We start from the raw sequence: 25,617 nt of genomic DNA on the forward strand, positions 1-25,617 counted from the left end.
CGAGAGGAAAACAAGGATATAGCAGTGACGTCATAACAATCGGACGTTGTGTGTGCGCGTGCGCGTGCGCGCGCGTGCCTGTCAGTGTTGCCAGGTTTTGTGAGAGAAATAAGCAACCAGGTCTAGGAAAACAAGTCCAAAAGAAGCGACTTAATAGGGCTATTTGAGCTGATCTACAAGCTCACAACAACGCGTTGCATCACTAGCTTGTAAATCTGCTATTTTATATAAAAGAAAATGAGAGGAAAACATCTTGAAAGGGGGGCTCCCTCACCGTCCCTGGCTGCCTGGCTGGCACAACATTTCAGATGGAGGTTCGTACTAGACAAATACATTTTAATTTGGGGGTCATTGATCATGAAAACGTTTGAGAACACTGGTTTAAATAAGTTAAAACTATATTTAGGAAACAAGCCCAAATAAGCAACTACACAGTCTACACATTAGAAAGAAGCCCAAAAAAACGCAACCCGCTACTACAAATATTTACAAGCAACTTTACAGAAAGACAAGCCCAAAATCGCTTATAATAAGCAGACATGGCAACACTGGTGTACGGTACTTTGTCATTTCAGGCCAAAATATGACAAGGATACCTTAGTGACGCGCCACTAACAACCAGAAGTGTATTTAGCCTGTAGTTTTGAAATAAAACATATTTTAAAATGAAAATAGTGTCGACGTGATTTTTTTATATAAGTGTACAGAGTGTGCAAATATGTTTTTTTTTCTTTCTTTCCCCCCCCCCCCCCGAGGGTCTTATGGATGCACTTTTGCTAGATGACGCAGTTGTCACATCCATCATTTATTTCATTGACGAACCATTTGTATCTTTTATCTAGAAGCTTAGGTTGCCTTCAGTAATGCCTGATGAGCACCCTTTGTTTCTGAACAGGTTTTTGACCTCCAGGGTGACCAGAGGAGCATAAATAAAGTATTAAAGTGACTCAGACTGTCACTGTCGTTATCCTTTGAGTAATGACTCTCAATAAAATAAAAATAAATACAATTTAATAAAAAACATCAATGCACTTCAAGTAGTAATGCAAGAGACTGACATCTAGTGGAAAAGGAGGAAGGTTTTGACTCGATAAATTAAATGCTTTATTGTTTCTCCATTAAGCGACATTAAATAATTGACTAGAAATGTGACTTTAATGTGCTATAATTAATATGCATGACAATCACCGACGTAATATTTTTTGAATGACTTCTGTTAGATGCAGCTGCAAACAAACACTGATCCGTTTAGTTGCATGTTGCTAGCTGTGGCCAGGAGGCGGCGCTCGTCACAGAGACGGTCCAATATCACCCAGGAGGCAGTGTTGCCATGTCGGCTTATTATAAGCGAATTTGGGCTTATTTTTCTGTAAAGTTGCTTGTAAATATTGGTAGTTGCGCGGCGTTGTTTGGGGGGCTTGTTTCTAAAGTGTGCTTGCTTATTTAGGCTTGCTTCCAAAATATTTTCGTATTTCGGGACAAAAATAATAATAATTTTGTGCCAGGGAGCATTTGTGTTTTTGGAATGTTTCAAAAAATATTCCAGATATTCCACATTTTATTGCAAGACTTTTTGAAAATAGCAGATCTACAAGCTCAAAACGCGTCCCATGGCAACGCGTTGTGAGCTTGTAGATCGACCATTTTCATATAGCCACAACGCATATTAATAGGTTTATAGTGACCTAATTAATGACCTAGTTAATGTGGCCTAAGTTGCTTCTTTTTGGCTTGTTTTCCTAGACCTGGTTGCTTATTTCTCTCACAAAATCTGGCAACACTGCCAGGAGGCCTTTGAGCCTGTCATTTCCCGATTCGGCGGCGCAGTCGTCGTCGTCATCCAGGACCAACAGCTCAGAGTTGCAGTCAGTCATCATAGAGTCATCATGTCAGCACCTGCTATGGGGACCAGCAGCAAAACAGCAGCCGCACACAGTGATGCAGTGGCCCCGAAGAAAAAGAGGGGACCAGGTGCTCTGGCAACGGCCTATCTGGTTATTTATAACGTCGTAATGACAGCTGGGTATGTAGCCTAGTGTGTTCCCTGGTATGTATGCTGCTAGCCCTGAAACACGACTGTCATATATTATATGACAGTCATGACGAAACTTCCACCTGGTGTTTGCACTTTATCCCTTTTTGGACCGTACATCTACATAAACGTTCAGATGTCAAATATAAAGTGCTTACCCCATGGCCACGGATGTTACAGTTCTGTATGGCACCTCAGAAGTACCCGTATCTTCCGTATTGTTGAATAAAAAACATTTTAATCCGATTGATGGCCATTTTCTAATGGAGTTATAATGTATTAGAGTGCAATACACCTCCCAACCGATAGGGTATCTGAAAGCATATCGCGAAAATACGGAGGAAATGGCCACAGATCGGATTCAAAAGCTTTTTATTGAACAATACGGAAGAAACGGGTACTTCTGAGAGCCCGTACAGAATTGTAACATCCGTGGCCATGGGGTGAACACTTTATATTTGAAATTTGAACGTTTATGTAGATGGTCGGCCGTAAACGGAGAAAGTGTAAACACCAGGCTGAAGTTCATCCATGACTGTCATGATGTGACAGTCATGTTTCAGGGCTAGCTGCGTGAGTGGAGTGTTGCTGAATGAATGAGACTTATCATGGGACCTCCTGTCACATTCAGCAGCATTCTTGGAAGGATTTCTTGATTTTTACGTCATGTTATGTTTGTGTAATGCGTCTGTGACGGTATGGTACATGTATTATACGACAGAACTGTCATTGTTTTTGGCCTTTTGAGACAGATTTCTGACGGCCTCCTCGTCTCCACCACCAGACAGTGCAGAATCAGATGTCAAATACTTGGGTGCAAATGGGTTCATTGTCATGGCTGTCTGACGGCCTAGAACAGAACAGTGTTAACACACCACTGTTGTTCATCACATGTCTGCAGTTTTCTTGTCATATACTTGCATTTATGAATAGCAATGTCATAAGATTGTGAGTACATATCTGATGCAGTCATAAAGGGGGAGTTTCTTAGCAAGTGAGGCCACCATGGCCATGGGTATGTTTTGCAAGATTTACATTTCCCCTACATTTCAAAATTCCAAATTGGCTTGTACCATGGACTGAGATGTCTGTGTCTTTTGCCCTGATAGCCTACATAACGTAGCCTATTGCACAATTGAATAGTAGGCGTTGTTTTGGCACCAACGTGATGGCTCGAACCAGTTAGGTTACATTATTGTATCCTCTCTGGCCACACAGTAGCTTCTCTGTATTAAGCACAAGGATGGATACAAAGTATACCCTACTATCCATTGCTAATCATTGTTCAGACATAGTGGCTGCATTCTAAGAATTAAATAGCGAGGCTTAGGCAGATCCTGTTCTCAATAGCATGTAATGCTTAGAAAGTTCTGATATCACCTTGTTGTGACAGGCCACGTTAACATGAAAAATGTTGCCGAAGTTGTACCCTTGTCTTAAGATTTCTGACTGATGCTGTGGTAAAGGTTTTTCCTGCAAGGGGTGGTTAAATGTGTAATAAAAAAAGTAACATTTGCCATATAAAAATATCCCTACTATAAGAAGTCATCAGGTGAGGTAAAATGTAAGACAAAAACAACTGATTGGGTATATTGGTTTTGCAGTAGCAGGATGTTTAGAATTCATGACACAAGATGCTGAGTCTGACCGTGGCTCTGACTATGGGTATACCGTAAACTTTGTATTGCCAAATGGAACATTTTGTGGTGAAAGCTCTTTTCTTTTGCTTTTAAATAACATCTGTATGTTTTTCTGGTAGGTGGCTGGTGATAGCTGTGGGCCTGGCCAGGGCATACCTAGCCAGAGGCAGCTACCATGGCCTCTATTACTCCATAGAGAAGCCACTGAAGTTCTTTCAGACTGGGGCCATGTTGGAGGTGGGTTACGGACAGTTCAGAGCATCTGTCGTCTCTCTACACATGTACTATCGTAATATGGCTACTCATTACTTACCAGTGATTTATTCAAAGCTTTAGAGAATCATGGTGCCAATAAGTAGATTAGATTGAGTCTTTTTGTGGTTGCATGTTCAGAATGACTGATCATAATAGTTTTGTATCTGGCCTGTTCTGAGTTTAGTATCTCCTGCAACAGCAACATATCATCCCAAGTACCATGCCTGACTGCACACAAACCATATACTGTAAATGACCTGCATGGTAAACATTATGAAAAAGCTGTAATTATGCCCAAAATTAAAAGACCATGTAGGAAAGTCCCACGTTCCCAGAGTGAAATAGAACTCTCCCTAGTTGCATCCACTGTGTTGAAGTGTGCAGTCTAAAGCAGCAGTTTTTAATCTTTATGTGACCAGGGAACAACAATGGGTAAGTCAAAATCTCAAGACACACCTATATTCATGGCGAAAATAGTTGATCCCACAAGCTCGCAACGCATCACTGATGCACTAATAAGTTGGCCACTGGGGCAGGCACCCCATTAAGATATTTTTATACAGTATACCGGTATACAAAAAATAAATCCCTACAATGAAGTCGGACTGTGAAATAATATATTTATTGTAAATTCAGTGTGGAACCTTGGAACCTTGGAACTGCATTGGCTTTATGTCATCGGTTTATCTCCCAGTTGCATGCTTATTGCTTGCTTTTTCTTTTTCCTTCACAGATAGTGCACTGTGCTGTTGGTGAGTCTCCCTCAACCCTCCCTTTGCTTTTTAGTGAAAGTCACTTATGCTTAATTTATAATCTGTCGTACGATGGTGCAACTTGCCGAAAATAGCCAATCTAAATGACAAGCTTGTAGAGCTGCTGTTTTTGGCGAGCAACATGGTCATACGACAAGTCACAAAATATAAATCAGGCTTTAGCGACCATGATGTACTCTTCAGACTCTACCTCATGCATGTTCAGAATGACTGTATATAGCCCCCATTCCTTATATCACTTATTGTTGCCAATTTTTTGATCGATTCTAATAGGGCTGTACAATTAATAATTTTACGAATTTGGCTTCCCACAATTAAATGAACATGAACTGTATATTGATATCGATGTTTAAATTGCGTGCTCCTCCCATGAACGCTCCGCTGAAAGTCACACATTCACAGCGATGTTAATAATATATTCACAAACGTGAATGCGGAAGGACTGGCTCATCAGCAATGTATTCAGTCCTCCATCTGTGCGCTGTCTCTCCCTCTCTCTACAAGGCTACGGCACCCCTCCCTCTCCCTCCTCCGCTGGCTAATGTTTATACTTAGTCATAAGACGGTATCGCACCCATTATCATTTTTTTGTCTTCATATTTAACGACTTTTCCTAATTTAATCGTTACTGCGGACCCTCCTGCAAACGTAGGCAATCGGAAGGGAATCTGAAAAAGCTGACAGATAATCCTGATCACAGAGATGATGTCATGTGTACCGATTTGCATGAGTTTTGGACTAAATCTGTAGGAGTAGTAGCAACATGTATGTGTGCTTGGCAAAAAATGCAAAATGGCGGAAAACCTTGTCAGGTAGAAATGGGTGTGGCCTATGTGGGAAGTTGCATCATGATCCAAGGATTTTTTAAATTGTACACCATTGTACAATATGATTGTTCAAGAGTTATAGGCCAAAACATGAATTGCCCTGTTTTAGTGCCACCATGAGGCCAATTTGAAAAACTTGTGGCAGAGGTTCTTCCTTGGCCTACCGGAAGTGTGCGTGCAAAGTTTCACGCCGATAAATTCAACGGTGCCGGAGATTAGCCGTTTACGGACAGACGGGCACAGGGGAGAAAACATAATCCCTTGCTTTCGGCTGTTCCGGCCTCCTGGCGGGCATGATAAATGCATTCATACAATTCCTATTTTAATGTTATTTATATTTGTATATATTTTTGTTTAATGTAGATAGAGAGCTTGTTGTTTAAACAGACGCTAGGTGGGTGTGATGTTTACCTGGTATACTGATTACGTTGTAGCACTAAGGCCTTTACACTCTACATTTATCCTGTCGTTTGGTGACGATGTTAAATGCCTAAATTGTAATTGTATTTCTTTTACCCTTGCAGCCAGAAAGTAGAGTAGAGTAGACCCATGGGTTGGATCAGGGAGATATGAGAGAATATGTTGGCTGAGACAGTGTTAATGTGATAAGAGGGCGACCTCTATGTACTGTTGGCGCAATGGGTTCACAGTCCATTCTCTTCATTATCATGGATTTGAAGCTAAAGCCAGCTGACCTTTCCTTCGCTGACCTTTCCTTCGCTTGGCTCAGGGAGCGGCTCCCTGTCGTTTCAGCCCCTCTGTCTTTCTCTCCCTGCTGACTCTTACCCCCATCTGTCTCTCAAACACACACATCATGCACACTCTTCCTCTTGCTCTGACACACATGTATGTGCACAAACACTGCTCAGAGCTACCCTCTACTGGCCAGGCTACTATACCAGTATTATTATTATATTGTGGAGGTTCATCGATCAAACAATTTTGTTAGATAAACTGCTGTCCAGGTCTTTAGCAAGCACAATTACCTGTGTAGTATTAAAGTGGACAATACAGTTCTCTGTAGTAACCTGTCCTTGAATGCTAGAAGTGTTGACAGTATTATTAGTCCCCATCATTCATTTTGAATAAAAGTTACTGCTGCTCTTTCCTAGTCTGAATGTTGGTGCTGTGTTGCAGGAATCGTGCCGTCCTCTTTGGTGTTGACTGGCTTCCAGGTCCTGTCACGAGTCTTCCTCACCTGGGCTGTGACACACAGTGTCATAGAGGTAAGGCTCTTTTCCCTAAGTTCAACACACGCTCACGCACACAGATATACATTGTGTCTTCTGTCTCGTACACAATTTATTTCTGCTGTTGACTGACAAAATACTGTTACATACACATTTTCATAATAATTAAATGTTGTATTATTTACCCTGTTTGTAGACTGAAGAGAAGTGGAAGTGAAGGACTGTAAGATAGCTTTGCTCAGCCACTGAAATCTGTGATGTTGCAGGAGTGTATATGCTTAAAGCAGTACTGTGGCTATAACATGCATTTTTAAATGCATGTCCAGTGCATTTTAGGTTTCAAATTGTGTGTTTTTATATGGGTAAAATATTTAAAAGGCCTTTCGTGGACTTGTTTGTGTGTGTGTGTCTGTCTGTGTGTTTGCACGTGTGTGGTTGCCTGGGCATATGTGTTAGTGTGTGCATTTATATTCTTGAGTGTGCATCAAATTTGCATCACAATTAACTTCATGTCTCACACCCTTGAGACATGTTTCCTTGCCTTGGTGTGTTCATGGCGCTTACTCCGACCTTGCACTTTGTGAGTTGCTCTGGATAAGAACGTACGCTAAATAACTTAATTGTAATAGACTATTGGCCAGCAACATGACAGAACATAACTTAAAGCAGATGAGCTACTGTATAATGCCCATTTTCTTTGCCTTTGCTCTCTCCACTGCCATGTGCATGTCTGTTTCCAGGTGCAGAGTGAGGACAGTGTGCTGCTGTTTGTAACAGCCTGGACCGTCACAGAAATTATCCGCTACTCCTTCTACACATTCAGCCTGCTCAACCATCTGCCCTACCTCATCAAATGGGCCAGGTAAGGAAGTTTTGTCCTTAGCAGCACCAACACTTTTTCAGATTGACAATTAAATCCATGCTATAATGTTGAAAATTATAGTCCCACTCCCATCTATGGTGCTATTTCAACAATATCTGTGACTTGTGTTCCATAGATTAGACAATTGCTGACAGCAAACAAGCTTTCCAACATGAATGTCTATAGTACTGTATCTCAATAAATAAATCTACATGCACAACAACCAACACAACCTTGTTAAGTGCCTCTCCCCCCATAAGCAAGAGGCTTGCTTTGTTGCTAGGTAACAAAATACTACTGCTCCAGCTTCACCATGCCTCCTTGACTTTCACTTTTCTTTCTGCCCTTGGAGACAGATATATGATAGGTAGATCAAAGGTGTTAAATTCAACCAATTGTGTGCAAGTGTGTCAATGATGGAAGATGTGCCAACGATGGAAAATGCGTGTTGCTACCTCGGGAAAATGCAATACGCATTGTCCTTAATGATCCTTCTTTTCAAATGTTCTGATCCCCGAACAGTTCTATGTTGGATGATTTAAAAAATAATAATTTTGTTGCATTGCCTATATCCATGAAATGGAGGTAATATATGCTTACTGAAGGCGAACATTTACGGTTTAAAATGTGGTTCACACTACCCATGTTGTCTCTCTCCTCCATGCTACAGGTACACCTTTTTCATTATGCTGTATCCTATGGGGGTGACAGGGGAGCTGCTGACTATCTACGCAGCACTGCCATATGTGCAGAAGACAGGCCTATACTCGGTCACTCTTCCCAATAAGTACAACTTCTCCTTTGACTACCACACGTTCCTCATACTCACCATGGTCTCGTACATTCCACGTAAGTGGCTCAACAGATTCAGCATTTTATGCTTCCCGGCAAACTGTCAATCACCACACTGTTTCTTGAAAAACTGTAATCCCGTTATGGGGAAATAGGGATAGTCACCCTGCACACATAAAACTGAAAACAGAAATCAGGATCCTATCGTGAAAAGTAATCTTTATAGACTCCACATGCTTGAGACGTCTGGGTGGAATAAAACACTAACACATTGCAGAGACCTGGGTTACATTTACTACAGCATTGCTTGCGCTCCAATGTACACAATTGGCACTGGTACTGGGTCGGAAGCTGGCAGAGGATTATCTCCTTTTTGCTGCACTAGCGACTACTGGTTTGTTGGGGTGTCTGTTCAGGCAGGACGGGAAATGGGGAAGATGAACATTACACTTTCTCAGTGAACCTGCTCCTTGTCAGTGCAAAGGAGTGGCTAGTAACTCCATGTTTTATCAGAGGAGGCATACAGCAGTCTATACCCTCTTCATGCCAACTGTGGGGGATTGGTAGTGACAGGGGCAGCACCACACATGGGGAATTTATATAATTAAATAGGAAGAAAATGCGGGAAAAAAACAAAATAGTTTGATGTCAAATTGAACAACCATTTTTGTCGTCTTTTGCTCCAGTGTTTCCCCAGCTTTACTTCCACATGTTGCGACAGAGGAAGAAAGTGCTGGGCCATGTGGAGGAATACAGCAAGGTGGAGTAAGCCGAATCAGATGGCCACATCTGATCAAGCACGGTGAAAACAAAACAAAACCAAAAGGAGAAAAAAAGCCCAACAATGTAAAAATGACTTACCAGCGGACAGAAGAGAACTTCTCCGAAGACAAATGCATACCTGCCTGGCCAATGAAACCATGTTTGCTTGTTGAAATACAGAGCCCAGAGTTACCTGGCAGATGATCTCAAGTATTTTAGTTTTGTTTTTTTTTTGGTAGTTGATTTGGTTTTTGGATTGTTTTTTGGGTTATATTGATCGCTCATGTACTGCACAATATAAATGGACTGGTATTTTCTTTTTGTGTTTGTCTCTATGAACAAATTGCAGTTATGTTTAACTCTGAAAGCTCACAACTGTAAAGAAATGGTATTGTAAAAGGGATACAGTCACACTGCCTCTTTGTTTTGGGCAGTGAGCAGAGCCAGGTCACAACGCTGGTCAGACACAATGTATGAATTGAATGCACTGATACAATCAATAGCCTGTTCTCAAATTACATTGTAGAAGAGAACAAAATAGATCTCTCACCCCCCCATAACCTTTTATGTTATTTAATGATAAGTAGCATTAAGTCATTTTTTACAACATAAAAAGAGCAATGTATAGATTATGCTGGCACTAGTAGCAGTTGGATCCATATTAGTAAAAACAGTGGTTGAAAGCCTGTTAAGTTATTTTTGAGACATCTCTTTTATTTGTCGTTTGCAGAGGCTTGATTACATTCCCTGTTTAGGTAAATAAAGCTTTTTCATTCTGTGTTTGCATGGTTTTCTTTTTTTGTGTACTAAAGAGTTAGCTGATGTAGTTGGTTGTTTTGGAAATTTGCTTTCACACATCTCCCATTTGTTTCTTGTGATCTAGCATTTATTACAGAATGTTGATCATCTTTTTATTTTATTTTGTGGGTTGGTTCTATTTATAATTTTTTATTTGATATATGGACGTTTGAAATCATACATCTTCTACATGTACATCCTTGAGAAGCTGGAGTTGAATTGAGCTTTGATTATGCTAGTGGCTGTTGTCAAAATGTGTCAAAGTTTTGACATCAGTCAAGCCTGAGGGCTGACTTTGCAAAAAAGAGAATCAGTTTCATGCGTAACTTTGTATTAGCTCTTGGATAGTGATATTTCTCTTTGTAGAACCTTTTAGATTTTTTGCACCCATAACTCATACAAGGAAAATAGGATTCATACAGTATTTCAACATGAACCCCCTAAATCTCAACACACACACACACAAACACAGCCACCTGTATTTTTAAAGTTTGATGTGATTTTTTTACACAGAAGATTTAAAATTAAGAGAACATTTTTAACATGACTTAAAAAAAGACAGACACGTTAACATAGTATACAAACTGCTTAAAGTGCAGTAATTTGTAAACAATTCTTACCAAAGGTGTAAAAACATGCACATTTAACTACTGTAGATACATGGGGTGGCTCATTAATTGAAATACAAAATGTATATGTATGTTGAGAAGGTGAAGCTTTCTTCAGATAAACGTTACTTGAGAGTGGCATATCGTACACTGAAAGGAGGCTAACCTTGACACTGGAATGATTTGGATTAGTGAGCTTTTAGTCATACTTAAACAGTGAGTCAAAATGTAATCTACAGAGAGAAAGAGAGAGAGAGGTGACTTGGAATGATAAATCGTTATCCCTTTTACCCCGTCCCCTCTATAGCCCAGATGATCCAGTACCTTATGTCGTTTTTTGTTGTTACGATCCCATTGATACAGTTACCCGACGTCAGTACCATGGGATTGCCTTCGTTTACATTAGCCAAATGGATGTTTTAGCTGTGAACTGTACAAACTGTACCTTGAACAGTATTCTAGAAAACAATGTCCATCACTGCTGTTTCAGCAATTCCTGAGTTCATCCCAAATTGAAAATACACATTGTATGTCGGCAATCTCTCTTTCAGTTGAGTTACCCTAAAATTTGGTCTTGCATTGCTCTTCTTCAAGGTGGTTGGTTTTAAGCCTGCATCATCATACTTGCTCTTGTCTTTCTATTCTGATTCATCCACAGATGAAGACATTGTTTAAGCATGATTGGGATAGATGGAAATGTCTCACATTGACAGGCGTGCAGGTCAATGTACAATTTTGCATGAAAGAGGAAATAATCCAGTTGCCTAGAATGATGATCCTTTATAACAACCTAAAAGCATGCCACATATTACTCAAACTGGTTCTACTGAGCAAAGTTCAGCTTTTTGATACAAATGTTTTGCATGGGACCAACAGACTTTGTGAAACTAATTCAAGTCCTAAAGTATATATTTACAATAAACTCATGATATGGGAAGCAAAACATTGGTCTAATACTGTTACTTGTAATTAAGGCCTTCGTAATCCTGGATTTTGGGGCAGATGATACCAATATTGGGGAGTAGAAAAAACATTTATTATATTAGAAACTTTTAACAACAGGTTCAAGTAGTGGGGAAAAGACATCAGCATGATTGAAGACTACCTTTTATTTCCAGTGATTACAGAACTTATGTCTCAGATATAAACCAAGTAGTGGTCATACAGACATAAAAGGGCACACACATAAGAGCAGACGATTCAACCTGTATTGTTCGTGTGTGCATATCTGTGTGCATAATATCTATGCATGATTCCATTTCAAGTTCTCATCTCACTGTGATCCTTGTTTTGTCTTACAGTGTTGGTACATTACATAGAGCAACAGATGTTTAAATATCCCAGCTCATCATTCAGCCTATTTCTCACTAACCTGTCTCTACATCTCTAATTTTTATCTATTTGGCACAATCCAAACTATCATAGATGGAGATCCAATGTTTCAGCCTTTCTGGTACTTGGATAGTGGCGAGAAACTTGATGCTCAAGGTGCTGGACCTATATCAATGTGTTGCATGACCACTTGGGGGCAGCAGTGGCTCAGGAGAGCGACTGGAATTCTCCCTGGTTGATCCAAGGTTGTGTAAAGAAGTTGTTGGTCCAGCAATTCCATTTGGTAGATTCGTCGCACTGAGCCTGAAGTTCGATGGAATGCATTGAAGTCAATGGGTCCGTCCATCAGGTCCTGAAAGCAGTGGTGGGAGAGATTTTTTTTTTACTTAAGTATCAATACCACAATTTGTGGTATTGATACAAGTAAAAAATGTAGAAATACTGTTATAAGTAAAAGTCAGCTAGGTATTCAATATTTACTTAAGTATTGGTAATCAAAATGTACTTAGAGTACCAAAAGTAGAAAGTACTCATTATGCAGAATATCCCATTTCACAGCTTTAGCAGATGTATAAAATGTATAGAAATCCTTTGAAAATAGCAGATCTACAAGCTGTTCCACAAGGAAGCATACTAGCATACTTAGGGAAATGATGGTGGTATGAGAGGTGAGTGCCAAAAAAAATATTTCTTAGATACTTTAACTGTCTAGACTGATGATAGGTTCTTGGTTTACCTATGATCCTAGATTACCATTTCTATGCACTTGATGTATTACCTCGCGTTTTCCTTGACCTTGCTTACTGTAAATCGCTCTGGGTAAGAGCATCTGCTAAATGCCTAAATTGTAAATTGTAGAAACACTGTACATACAAACAGAGCATTTATCTTTACACACTTTTGAAAAACAGCTGCTATTTGTGCACAACCTTGCAAAAGCTTATCCCAAGCTGTAACAAAAAAAAAAAGCCTGGGTTTCCGAGGCTAATCCCAAGCTAACCTTTCCTATGGATATATATAGGCTAACTCTTTCTGACAGCAAATGCATAATTCTTATAGTTTTGTAAGTTAGATTTCCCTCAGTTGCTCATCTCTATGTACACATCATTTCTATTCCGTTTTAATTGTACATACATTATTTTGCTTTGATGTTATCGTTCCACTTTTGCTTTGGCAATGTAAACATATGTTTTTTTCATGCCAATTGTCAAGTCCCTTTCTACGCTCCAAAGGACATACAAGGATGCAACTCAAAGTTCCAAACTCAATCAACTTTTTATTTTCCAACTCCGTTTTCTCATTGGTTGGCTTCTTTAGTTGATTTGGTCTGGTCAATCAATAGTAGTTTAGAAGTTGGTTGTAAACCTTTAACACAGAGAAACAAAGATTTAGTAAGGCGGAAAATTGATACCATAGTGCACTTGGTGATACAAGCGCGAAATTTGGCACAAATGACCTTCATATGACCCTAATTGATATAATCAACCTCTGGCCACGCAGAATTCCTAAGATTTCAAGATGGCCACCACCAGTTTTCAAAGTGGCTGCAACTGGGCCAATGTGTGGACTATATCGCTTTGCTGGGGCTTATTTTAATATAAGAGAATATGTTCTGGAGGTATTCCTACCAAGTAAGTAACATTAGGTTCCAATATGGCGGCATATTTTCCAATATGGCTGCCGATAAATTGCAGAAATGTGCATCTGCTTATGGTTTATCCACATGAGCTTGTAGTATTTGTATTAATTACCATACACAGAATCCATTTATGGAACATTTGAAAGTGATTTATTAGCTTGGTAAAGCTTAGTGCTTACTTTTTGTTTTGTTATCAAGTCATTATAAACACATTCTCATTTACAAGGTGGCTGGGCAAGTGACAGGCCAGTGTACTAGCAACTGCAACCACAGAGGGGTGTGCAGATAAGTCCAAACTTAAAGCATTTGCAGTGTCCAGAACATGCTTTTTTACATCCACATCGTGTCAGCTTCTGGCATAATTTGGCAAACAGGACTGCACAAGAGTGACTGGCCCCATATATGTCCTGCTTGGAATGCACTTCACTTGCATTCACTTCCTTTTAGGAACTACTTCTATGAAGTTCTATCGTACATGAGTACTATGAACTCCTCGCATATCGCACATGTTTATCATTTATTGCAACAGGTGTTGAACTTAATTTGGAGAAGTTGTCTGCCATGCTGACCTTTTTCCCTTTCCATGGAAGGACGAAACTGTGTGGCATCCCCTGAATGCATGAAAGAAGCAAAGACCTGATGACTTTGATTCAATAGCTGATGCAATTTCATGAACGGGGATCCATCTGAGATCCTTCCCTCCTTCCAAAGGCAATCCACAGCTAATTCAAGCCAAGTCTTTGAACAAGTGAAACTGTTATGTCAACAATGGCCAGGTTTCCCAAACGAATTTGAGCTCATGCGCAGCCTAGAAGCTGCGTAAGAGCCTCCACGCACCTGCGCAGTAGCAACCCCGCCCGCATCTTCATTAGTAGCAGCTGTGTGTGCAACGTGCCATCTAAACTGGCTTCAGGAGATACCATCGTCGTAGGTTCTCGTTACGTGTGTGCTAAAACTACATTCGCGAGACAGCATGCACGTGAAGACCTCCTGGACGCAGCCTACGTAAAGCCTACATGAACTACGTAGTGCTGTCCTACGCTACACAGCAGTTTAAACACCCTTTGCGAAAGTGAAATGGATCATAAAAATACCAGAGCCAACTGTCAGATGTCCTGAAGCAGTCCACTCCAAATACAACTTTTGAATAATATATTTATGAATTAAATTACAGCGGTGAGGTGACATCTGCAAGGTAAATAAAACACTAAAGTGTCCCCATTATGCAAGTAAATTAAATTTACTTAAAATACCAAAAGTAAAGATATGCAGAATGTCCCATTTCCAAAATTTAATATGTATTAAAATCTTTTGAAAATAGCAGATCTACAAGCTTGTGAGGCGTTGTGAGCTTGTAGATCTGCTATTTTCAAAATATTTTTTAACCGTTCATAAACATGGCGAGCGCAAGAGCTGTCACTTTGTGAGAGGAACTGGGGACTTTAATCATCATAGCAGCCTGTTATAGGAGGAACTGCTGCGCTGATTCTCTGTGTAGCCCCCACACTCAAATTAGCGAGAAACAGGGTGCAAAAGACCTGGCAATCGAGCTCAGGCTTATTGGCATGACTGGTAACGTGTCGTGCTGGAGAGTGGGAACTTCGGGTTCAATCCCAGCTCACTGCTTCACTACATATGCATGAATCCGGTGTTTATAACTTCTAGCAAATTAGATCATCTTATAAAAGGTGACAGAGTCAACTGTCAGATGTCCTGAAGCAGTCCACTCTAAATACAACATTTGAATATATTTATGCATTAAATTACATCTACAAGCTTAAGAGGCGTTGTGAGCTTGCAATCTGCTATTTTAAAAATATATTTATACATATTAAACTTGGGAAATGGGACATTCTGCGTCCTTTTTTAAAAATATATATTTAGGGGCTTTTTTGCCTTTATTTGGACAGGACAACAGACTGACAGGAAAAGGGGAGAGAGACACAGTAAAGGTCGTCGGTACTAGGAGTCGAACCCGGGTCAGCTATCATGCTGGATTCCCAAATTGTGTGATATGCGCCTAGACCGCTAAGCTAGTGGCGGACCCATACTGAATGCTGTTACTTTTGGTAGATTTATGTTTTTTCATATACATTTATATCTTGCAGACGTCAGCTGTCACTTTGTGAGGGGAACTGGGGTCTTACGTCCTTTAGTTAACTTGGCTTGCTTAATATTTTTATCAGATGATCAGATCAGAGATCATTCGTGAGAGTACAGTACAATTTGTAAACTTCGGGTTCATGCATAGAGGACGCTCACCCTACCCAAAAAAAAAAAGATCTGCAAGCTGTCGTTACGCACCGGCCCGGCCGCAATATATATATATATATATATATATATATATATATACACATATATAAATTAAATGTGTGTGTGGTCGGTCGGTTACTACCGCCCCAGGGCACTAGTAACAAACTGCTTCGTAGGACAGCACTGCAGGGCTACGCCTCTCGCAGAAGTAGGAGGAGAGTAGGATACGCCATTCTGTCTCCCAAATGTAGTTTTAGCAGACACGTAACACCGTGGACGTGGGAACCGATTGCACGTTGGGCACAACCAGCTGCTACTAATGAGGGTAGAGCGTAGGTTTCGCCGGGTCCCAGGCTCTTACGCAAGCTGCGTAGGCTGCGCATGACCTGAAATCTACGTGGCTGCTATGGTACTGCGCAGACTGTGTGGACACACGTAAGACCCGTCGTAGAACCTGCGCAGATGCTCAACGCAGCATCTCTACGAATCTCTTTGGGAAACGCGGCCAATGTCAGTATCTGAGGCAGAGCTGCAGAGGATAGCATCTGACACATCATGATTCGCAACTCAGATACTGACGTTGTTGTCATAGCAGTTGCACTTGTTCATATTAAGTAAGTCTGAGACTTATTGTCAGTATCAGCTGAGAACGCAGGGGTCTTATAGACCCCCTGGTATTGCTGAGGTGGAGCACCACACTCACCGTACCTACTCATACACTGATCCTGATCGAACCCATGACCATGTGTTCCGAAGGTGAAAGCTCTACCGACTGAGCTACCCAGACACAAAGACTTGGCTTGAAAAAGCTGTCGAAGGACCTCAGATGGATCCCCCTTCATGAAAATGCATCAGCTATTGGATCAAAGTCATCAGGTCTTTGCTTCTTTCATGCGTTCAGCAGATGCCATGCAGTTTTGTCCTTCCACGGAAAGAGAAAAAGGTCAGCACCTGTTTGAGAAAATATCCCTATATATATCTAAGTTTTTGTATTTATTGGTTAACATATTGAAAAGTCTGTTGCCCTAGGTCATTAAAAAGCTACCAAATCACTTTAAAGTGTGCTAGAAATCGATTCTGTGTATGGTAATTAATACAAATACATGTGCTACAAGCTCATGTGAATGTACATTTATGCAATTTATCGGCAGCCATATTGGAAAATATGCTGCCATATTGGAACCTAATATTATTTTTTTGATCTTACTTGGTAGAAATACCTTCAGAACATATACTCCTATATTAAAATAAGGGGGAAATCAAAGATTTACAGCCCCAGCAAAGTGATATAGTCCAAAATGTTGGCCCAGTTGCAGGCATTTTGAAAACTGGTGGTGGCCATCTTGAAATCTTAGGATTTTTGCGTGGCCAGAGGTTGATTATCAATTAGGGTCATATGAAGGACATCTGTGCCAAATTTCGCGCTTGTATCACCAAGTGCACTATCGTGTATTGAAAACGGCATATTTCCGCTTTACTAATTAGCAACATTGCCATTTTACAACAAATCATAGCATTTCTTTAAACAACTTTGTGTTTTCAAACAATAAAGTTTTAAACCAATAAAGTTTTAAACAATAAAACTTTAAACAATGAAAGTTTCAAACAATGAAAGTTTCAAACAATTAAAGTTTTTTAAAACAATAAATGTCCAAAAACAATAAATGTTTTAAAACAATAAATGTCTAAAAACAATAAATGTTCCAAACCAATAAATGTTTCAACACAATAAATGCTTTAAAACAATTAAATGCTTAAACAATTAAAGCCCTTAGACCAAACAATAAGAGTCTTTAAACAATTATATAAATAACAATAAAGACACATGTTCCTTAAAATAGCTGATCCACAAGCTTGTAGATTGGCTCTTTTTCACTTGGCATTTTAAACCTTTTTTTAAACATGGCAAATTCATGAACTCTACATTTTAGTAGTTTTAAATCAAATAAAAACCACAACGTGGTAATTGCATGAATTGTCTACATTTTAAATCATAAACAGGATTTTAGCCTTTTTAACTTTGTATTATTCTTTTGTATTCCACACTTTTAACTTTTCAAACACAAGAAATCATTGTAATGAGTTATTTGACCGATGCCTTCCATATAAGGAAGAGGATCTGGCAATGAAGCTCCACTCCTGAGTCAAAGCTCCAGTTTTGACTTAACACCCACTTGAGCTCCTGGTTTTCCAAAACCCAGAGAGGTCACACAAGTCCTCACACACCTCTGGTCGTTCAGATACTTTTGAGTCTTTTTCTTTTCTTGAGTCTGATTCTTTTCTTGAGTCTGATTCTTTTCTTGACCCTGGTTCTTTCCTTGACCTCAACCTTCACTTCATAAGGGCCAAGCATGTCCATGGTGGAGACTGGTGAAGTGGTGAAGGGTGCAGCTGGGCCTGTTTGCTGTAGAGGCAGGTCAGCCATGATTTGTTGACACCGCTTTGCCTTGTTTTTCCTGCAAGCCACACGGCTGTCAACCAGTTCTTCGCCAGTCAGCACAGCTCGCTTGGGTGATGTTGCCTCCCACTTTGATTGTTTTGGGGTCTGGCACTTACTCATCCTCCCACTTTGATTGTTTTGGGGACTGGCACTTACGTGCTTGGCAGCTTGACAAACCCAGGCGATGACTAACCAGTTTGGACACAAGATCTTTAACCCAGCCAGTGGGCTTCCTTCTTGGAAGAGTTGGTTCTACCTCTTGAGTATCACTTTTTGGACTTTCCTTAGTCGCCCGTAGGTCTTTCTGCAGACTCATCCTTGCTGGAGCTCTTGTTGCAGCCGAGAATGCCTTCCTTCTGAGTTTGTTTATACTTTCCCTGGCATGGGCTGCAACCTCTCCAGCTGATTTTGTAGGCCACTCCTCCACTGGCAACTTCAGGAACTGTGGTCCATTTTCCTCCAAATCTTCAGGATAACTTCTTCTTATGGTTTGAGCCACATCCTCCCTCTGAAGCCGGGCTGCTTCGCTTGTTGAACTTGTGATTTCTTGATATATGATTGATGATGTCCTCATGGAGCGAGCAAAGTGTGTTCTGGATCTGTACGCTGCCACCTCCACTTCTTCCAGCAAGTCAGGATGTGCTCCTCCCACTGTCTTCCCCAATGGACTTTCCCACAAGACTTTCTAAGCAGCTTGAGGTTGCCGAGGTCTTTGGGAAGACTGCTGAGGCCCTTGACCAACTGACAAAAGATAAAATCAGTCTGCTGCAGGAGAAGACTGAAGCTCAGGCGTTGGTGGAGCAGCTCCAACGTTCTAAGAAGGAAATGGAAACTCAGCTGGAAATGTTGAAGCAACAGAAGTCCAAGTACCAAGATCATCTCAATGTATCCAAGGAACAGCTTGGCTCTGAAGGCCAGAGGATCACGAGTCTGTGTCAGGAAAATGAAGCACTTAAAGAGGCAAATTCCATGAAGTCCCAGTCCCTGGAATCTCTGCAGGTGGAGAACGACAGGTTGACTCTGGAGCTTGACAGCAAGAGCAAGCTGGAGGCTGAGTGTTCAAAACTCAAAAAAAGAGTTTGAGGTGCTGAAACAAAGTGAGAGCTCTTTGAAAAAGAAGTTGGACAAGGAGCAGCAGACAAGCTCTCCCTTCTTTGTAGTTCTTGTTGAGGCAATCTTTGTCGCATACTTGTCTGAACGGTCCAGCTTCTCCAGCTGTTCAAGTCTCTAGTATGTCTTCTTGATTTGTCAGGAATTTCAAGAGCATGTCAAAGTTGGCTTGTCTGTTGAAGCTGCTTTTTGCAGTGGTCTTCTCCTTTTCGAGCTGCTTGACCGACTTCCCCAGGATTTCTTTTGCCATCTTGACTTCTTCCACGTCAACAGCTTATTTCTGGATCTGAAGCCGTTTATCCTCAGGTCCAGGCTGTTCGCTGTGGTTTACAACTGTCAAGGACATACAAGGACGCAACTCAAAGTTCCAAACTCAATCAACTTTTTATTTTCCAACTCTCATTGGTTGGCTTCTTTAGTTGATTTGGTCTGGTCAATCAATAGTAGTTTAGAAGTTTAGGTTGTAAACCTTTAACACAGAGAAACATAAAGATTAGCAACATTGCCATTTTACAACAAATCATGCATTTCTTTAAACAACTAATTTTTTTAACAACTTTGTGTTTTCAAACAATAGTTTTAAACCAATAACGTTTTAAACAATAAAGATTTAAATAATTAAAGTTTTAAACAATGAAAGTTTCAAACAATAAATGTCCAAAAACAATAAATGTCCAAAAACAATAAATGTCTAAAAACAATAAATGTCCAAAAACAATAAATGTAAAAACAATAAATGTTCCAAACCAATAAATGTTTCAAAACAATAAATGCTTTAAAACAATTAAATGCTTTAAACTATTAAAGCCCTTAGACCAAACAATAAGCGTCTTTAAACAATTATATAAATAACAATAAAGACACATGTTCAGAAAAATAGCTGATCCACAAGCTTGTAGATTGGCTCTTTTTCACTTGACATTTTAAACCTTTTTTTAAACATGGCAAATTCATGAACTCTACATTTTAGTAGTTTTAAATCAAATAAACCACAACATGGTAATTGCATGAATTGTCTACATTTTAAATCATAAACAGGATTTTAGCCTTTTTAACTTTGTATTATTCTTTTGTATTCCACACTTTTAACTTTTCAAACACAAGAAATCAATGTAATGAGTTATTTGACCGATGCTGCAATGTGTTCCTTAACTTAAACTTTAGCAGTACACATGAACACATTTAAGCAGCATTGCAAACATTAAACAGCATTTCAAAGCAACATTAAATAAAACCATTTCACCGAACATTGGCGTCTTTGGGCTGAACTCTTTTACTGGAACTTGGAATTTATTCTCTCCTCTCTGGAGTCTCTCCTTCTCTCTGGATATTGTTTGAATGAGTGAGCACCTCCATTCCTTTTCCGGTGCTCCTAATCTGATAACGAGCAGCCATTTTGCTGCTGCATTCTGGGAAGTGTAGTGCTGCTTGAGTAGTTGTAGTGTTTTGACCATATAAGGAAGAGGATCTGGCAATGAAGCTCCACTCCTGAGTCAAAGCTCCAGTTTTGACTTAACACCAATAAAGCCCTTTGAATTGAATTGAATTGGTGGGGCCTGGGCCAATGTGGGGCTTTTCAGATGGGGCCTAACACCCGAAGGGCACTTCTTTTCTTGTTCCTCTGAATTCCATTACTGATGAAAACAACACAGCTGATACATGATATACATGATCCATTTGGGGGTCCTTGACATGAAAATGTTTAACAACCACTAGACCTTTCACTGAGAAAAATACATTTGTGCAATGGCAAAATTCTTTGTTGCAGAGGAGATTGTTGCTATTTAACTGGCCATGAATGTCAACAATAGCTTTACATGCTTATCTTTTATTTGCACGCACAGTGTTAGCCATTTCATATGAAACGTAAAAGCACACACTACAGTTGAAGGCAAGTTATCAATGATATTCCACTGTGGCTGTCAGGCTGTGAACTGTGTCAACATCTTTATGGATAGTTTTTATTGGCCTGGCTGTTGATTGTTTATGACTGTGGGGAAGCAGCCGCAATCCCTCCTGTAAACTGAACCCATGTAGAAAACTATATTGCAAATATTTCTTAATATATAGCCTGGAGAAGCCAGAAAAGACACATTAAAATGAAATAAACAGAAATTATATTTTTCAGTGTGAAAGTGTTTTATTTTTAGGGTCCAAAATGTATTTTTAAATGAATGAACATAAAGTTGGTATATTTTTTCACATGGGGTGAAATAGATTCGACTTTTTGTCAATCAGTCCCAATATCTTGAATTAAGTCGCAAAAAGCCCTTGAATCATTGAACAGGTATTGGGATTGATTGTGGTTTCCGGATGGAGTAATGCTGTCATGGTTCTGTCCAACCACCAGAGGCCCTCCGTTAATTCACAAGCATATAGACTCCTGGCCTTGCTCTGGACTTAATGAATTGACACATTCTGTGGGTATCTGCCTGTAATCTGCTTTTATGTATTGGAGTGATTTCATTGCGGTTTTATGAAACAGATGTATGTTTTGGGGGTGTTTTGTGTTTCTCTCCCTACTCACCAGCCTTGTCCTGTGTTTCACCTGCCACCCCTGCCAATCGTCATGTTTCTCTGCTAATTCTGTTCTCTATCCCAGTGGTTATCAAACATTTTCATGTAAAGAAGCCCCCAAACTTATATACACATGGCCGCAGACCCCCCCATCTGAAAAGTGTGTGTGTTTTCAAAATTATTCAAAATATTTCACAATTCTTCTACATGTTTCGACAATAATAGATCTACAAGCTCACAAGCTCAAACCACATAGTGCTTCTGGTTGGCTGCCACTTTCTCTCACCACATATAGAGCAGCCGCAAAAAGTTGGCAGTGCAGTTGTTCCCGGGTACTTTTGCGTTGCCAAAATTGTAAATCCCTTTGCGATTCCTTGCGCAAGTTGGTTATTTTGTACTGAGGGATGTCCGAAGCCTAGTGTACATAGACCTTTAAATGCATTGACTCTACCATCACTGCATAGCCTCCTAGTCTATGGCCCATAATCTTTAAAACTGAAGGCTTAGCAGGAATATTCCCTTTACAGCTTTTATTATCTATTATGTTTGATCGGCTATTTTTGGTGCGTGACAGTGTGCAATCAAGTGGAAATCAGTCATTAAACCTTCGCGTTGTTGAGCTTGTAGATCAGCTACTTTTGGTGAGCGACACGTTGCACAACGAAGTATAAATAAGGCATTTATACTTAGGCATTATAAATATAAAACAGGTATTTACCTTCTTTTCCACAACTATCTTCTGAGGTTTAGTCAATGTAATATCTTTCACAATTCTTATATAATGTAACAACAGACTCTGTGACCTTATTCCAACTTACATTCCCTCGCATATTATAAGACTACAAAAAAGCATCTTATAAAGGGTCAGAAAGTCAAATTAAATGTACAAGCTTCAGTGTGGTTTGCAGAGCTCCACAGGTGTGGAATGTGCTTGATTACACTATGAAAGTGTTATTATCTGTGTTTTCAAAGAGTGCCTGGCTGCAGTTGCTTCTAAAATATTTGTAAACTTGAATACCCTGATTGGCTGGGGACTTATTTAGCATTTTACGCCATCCATTTAAATAGTGTCTTTTTGTGTCTTTATTACACTTGCCATATGTCTCTATGTATTGTATAATACCTATTTAATAAATTAGTAGAGTTTAGACTGATGGAATAAATGTAGTAGTACTGCATATTTTAGGGGCTTAGGTTAAATTGTAATTGTTACTGTATAATACATACATATTTTTTAATCTGGACGTGTTAATAAACATGGAATTTAAATACACTGCTGTGTCTGGGCCCCTATTCTCATGATTCAGATAGCTTATCAGGGTGTCCGATTTCCCATATCTCCAGTATGTCTCATATGATTGTGCTATTTAACTGATTTGTTGAAATAAACTGAACTGAACTTTGGCATTTCAAAATGCCAAAAAATGCAATTCAGTCCCCTAAAACTGCTTTATGTCAACTGCAGATTCTGATCGTCCATTTTTGTTCATAAACAAAGAGAGAAGTAGTTTAAGAGAGAAAAGTTTACTCCGATAAAAGTAAGAAGAACTCCACACAGCATTGCGTTAAAAAAAATACAGCACTTTATTTAGTATTTTGAGAATTTGTTTTTATTTTTATTTTATTTTCACATAATTTGTATTGAAGATGTCAGTTTTACAGGAGGATAAACAATGACAGAGGACTCTTCAAATTTTCTGTGAAACAAACAAACAAACAAACAAACGCACAAGACAAACACAAACCCCCCCACCCAGCCCTCACAAGATTGTAATTGACAATGTATTAAAAAGTACAGGAAAGAGGGCAAAAAGTGGAAAAGGAGAAAAAAAAAGAAAGAAAAAAAGGAAATGATAAAACTCAGCCAAAAGAGTATCAAAGTAGATGACATGACAGCTTGTGTTATACAAACAAGGCACAGAGAAAGCTCAACCCACACTGTTCTCAAACACTTGAGGGGCCACCTCGAGCACGGGCTCCGTCACAGGAGACCGACCACCTATCCAACAGGGGTTGCCATATTTTCAGAAAGACCTTATCTTTTTTGATGATTGCATACCGAATTCTCTCCATGTGTAGGACATTGCCCAAGTCTCTAAGCCACTGCTGGAACAGAGGACTAGATTCAGATTTCCATTGTTGCAAAATTAAACGTTTGGCCAGCAGTGTGAGAATTTGTTTTTATTTGAACTGAAATGTCGTGACATTGTATTTGCTCGCCGACCCTAATCTCAAAATATTTTTGTTACAGGGACCCCCAGAAGCAAAGATCTTTGTTAAAAAATGTTCGCTTTAAAAATATTATATATATATTCATATCTTAGCACGGAACGAAGTGACGTGCTATGAGCTTGTATATCTGCTATTTTTGAAAAATCGTGACACACACACACACTCATAAATATAGCTAAAATCTGAAATGACACAGATGCTTTCCCGGTTTTAATGGGTTAACAAATAAAATACTCAAAATACTGTTGAATGAATGTGTTGCGCATTTTGTGCACATGTGGCGTATCTTGTAGACCAGGCCCATTGTAAGTTGCTGTACTCTGTCCTCAACCCTAAGCCATCCTATCCTAGCAAAATGAGCAGGGGTTAGATGGGTTGTGTGTTTGAGGCCAAGATGTAGCCTTACTAGTTTGTTTTGGGATGTTTGGACTGGAGCCTTGTTTTTAAGGCCTTGGTGGTGCTGTGATACCATGAGGAGCATGCATAATCGTAATGACCTTGTATGAGGGCCCCTGTAAGAATCATCAAGGTATTCTTACTGACTAGAGAGGAAATCCTATACAAAAGGCGTGTTCTTTGGTTGACCTTTTTGATCACTCTTTCGGTGTCCTGCAGGGATGGGAGGGAACACCTTATACACCTGACACTTGTATGAAATGCAAATGAAATATAGTTCACATGTTCCTGTTTAGTACTACTAGACCTAAAGTTCTATTACCATAATGTCAGGGTGTGACTGCTCATAAGTCCGACATCCCACTACTCCGACTACGTGGCTTCCGCGTGCGGTTAGGGATAGGGTTAGTAATGTCGGAACAATGACATGTAACCATGTCAGGGAACCGGGTCTTTTTGGACCCATATGCAGCAACTTAACTTCAAAGTAAAGGCAGGAAACCAAGGAGGACAGTTGAACGACCACTTTACTTAATATTATAAGGCAAACAGAGGTACACCTCACAGTTCAAAGAGGAGAGGGGAGGGGCTGGGGAGCTCAGGAGGAAGACACACTGGGCAAGGGCACACAACACAGGGCAGGGGCAGTGGCATGCAGCGCAGGGGCAGATTGTGACACATAATACCTAGCTTAGATGTTCTCGGCAGAATACATGTTCCGTAATTCATGAAAGGGGGGTTAACGATTGCCAGTGAGTGACCCCCGCTATTCTGCAGCCCCTGGTGGCAGGGTATTGTAATCGCTACTTGCTGGGTGTCAGGGAACAAAATAAGTCTAATGGAAAGAAAGATTTTCCTATGCTGCCCCAAAGACATGATTAACTTTTGAGCAAAAAATGACAGAAGTCGGGGCGTCCGCTGGCCTAGCGGTCCCGGCGCATATAACATATGCTGGTAATCCAACTTGAGAGCGTGTCGCGGGTTCGACTCCCGATCCCGACGACCTTTGCTGTATGTCTCCCCCCCATCTCTGTCCCCATACTGTCCTGTCAAAATAAAGGCATAAAAGCCCCAAAAAAAATTTGGTCAAGGTCACAGTCAAGGTCAAGGTTAAAATGGCATAATCTGTCATATCTCAGAAATGGAGACATGTAGAATG

At 40.0% G+C, this 25,617-nt stretch overlaps 1 protein-coding gene across 1 annotated transcript; it reads left to right on the forward strand.

Annotated features, from left to right (window-relative positions):
* The first annotated feature begins 1,835 nt into the window (after nucleotides 1-1,835).
* hacd2 (3-hydroxyacyl-CoA dehydratase 2) lies at nucleotides 1,836-9,913 on the forward strand. Its single transcript, XM_080413070.1, has 7 exons — nucleotides 1,836-2,023; nucleotides 3,792-3,909; nucleotides 4,661-4,679; nucleotides 6,665-6,753; nucleotides 7,458-7,579; nucleotides 8,250-8,428; nucleotides 9,058-9,913. Exons 1-7 carry the CDS (start codon nucleotides 1,887-1,889, stop codon nucleotides 9,138-9,140), a joined length of 747 nt encoding a protein of 248 aa, XP_080269196.1. The 5' UTR covers nucleotides 1,836-1,886; the 3' UTR covers nucleotides 9,141-9,913.
* Nucleotides 9,914-25,617: the final 15,704 nt, after the last annotated feature.

The sequence above is a fragment of the Gymnoscopelus braueri genome, assembly GCF_963280865.1.
Source record: "Gymnoscopelus braueri genome assembly, chromosome: 18".
Taxonomy (NCBI): Eukaryota; Metazoa; Chordata; class Actinopteri; order Myctophiformes; family Myctophidae; genus Gymnoscopelus; species Gymnoscopelus braueri.